Genomic DNA, 952 nt, shown 5'->3' on the forward strand with positions numbered 1-952 from the left:
GCATCACCCTGCGCGGAGCAGCCGGGCTTTAAAGGCAGAGAAGAGAAACCCCTGCCCTGTGCTACTGCCCTGCGAGTCAAGCCGGGGTTTCCAGCCGAGAGACGAGGGCAGAGAGAGGGACAGCGGCCCCGGCCGCGCCCCTGCAGCTCGGGCAGGCGGGAGACCCAGACAGGGAGAGGAGGAGGACAAAGGCGACGCTCGGGCGGTGCCCGGGGCCGGCGGGTGGCGCTGCGCGGGGCGGACACACGACACGGGTCCTGCGGGGAGCGCAGCACGGCCGGCATCGGAGGCTCGTGTTCCCATTGGCCACCATGAGGAGAACGGCGATTGGCTGCGAGGGCTGTGTGGGCGGGGTCGGCCCGGCTCCGGTGCGGGCGACCGCCGGAGCTGCGCTCGTCCGCAGCGACAGTGACGTGAAACGCGCTGCTCTCCGGCCCGCGCGGGGAGCCCGCTCCCGTCCTAGCGGGCGCCGGGACCCGCCGTGTAGCAGCGGTGGCAGATGGAGGGCGCCCCGGGCTGGGGGCACGGGTGACCCGTTGCGGACTGACTGTGAAGAGCCGGAGCCGGCGGGTCCGAGAGAGACGCAAAGCGGGGCGGGGGGTGTGCGACACACCGTCACCATCGCAGCCATCCTGCCGCGCTCTCCAGCGACGGGGACCTACGTGCGCCTAGTGACATGTCATTACGTCTGCCTCCCGGCGCCTGTGACAGTGTTTGGTTTTACAGACACGATAAGTATGTTGTGCGCCGCAGAGAGTATTCAAATACGGTTTTCAACCCCCCCCCAAAAAAAAGAAAGCTCTCGGTGTTGCCCTCCCGGGGGAACCCAGGAAGCCGGACGTGGGTATTTGCCGGCATGTGACCTTTGCTACACAGCCGTTCCGCTTGCCAGGGCAAATCTCTGGTCCCGGTAGTGCTGGCCAGCCTCCCGCCGGCAGGGCCCGTCCGCCCC

At 68.6% G+C, this 952-nt stretch overlaps 1 protein-coding gene across 2 annotated transcripts in view; it reads left to right on the forward strand.

Annotated features, from left to right (window-relative positions):
* Positions 1–289: 289 nt before the first annotated feature.
* Positions 290–952, forward strand: part of SMG6 (SMG6, nonsense mediated mRNA decay factor) — a 113,365-nt gene continuing 112,702 nt past the window's right edge. The window contains exon 1 of one of the 2 annotated variants that reach the window (XM_006038664.3): positions 290–735. In XM_006038664.3, coding sequence (XP_006038726.2) covers positions 312–735 — 424 coding nt within the window. In that variant the 5' untranslated portion in view covers positions 290–311. The remainder of the gene's footprint in view (positions 736–952) is intronic. The other variant, XM_025195196.1, reaches the window with a different exon arrangement.

The sequence above is a fragment of the Alligator sinensis genome, unplaced genomic scaffold, assembly GCF_000455745.1.
Source record: "Alligator sinensis unplaced genomic scaffold, ASM45574v1 scaffold2513_1, whole genome shotgun sequence".
Taxonomy (NCBI): Eukaryota; Metazoa; Chordata; order Crocodylia; family Alligatoridae; genus Alligator; species Alligator sinensis.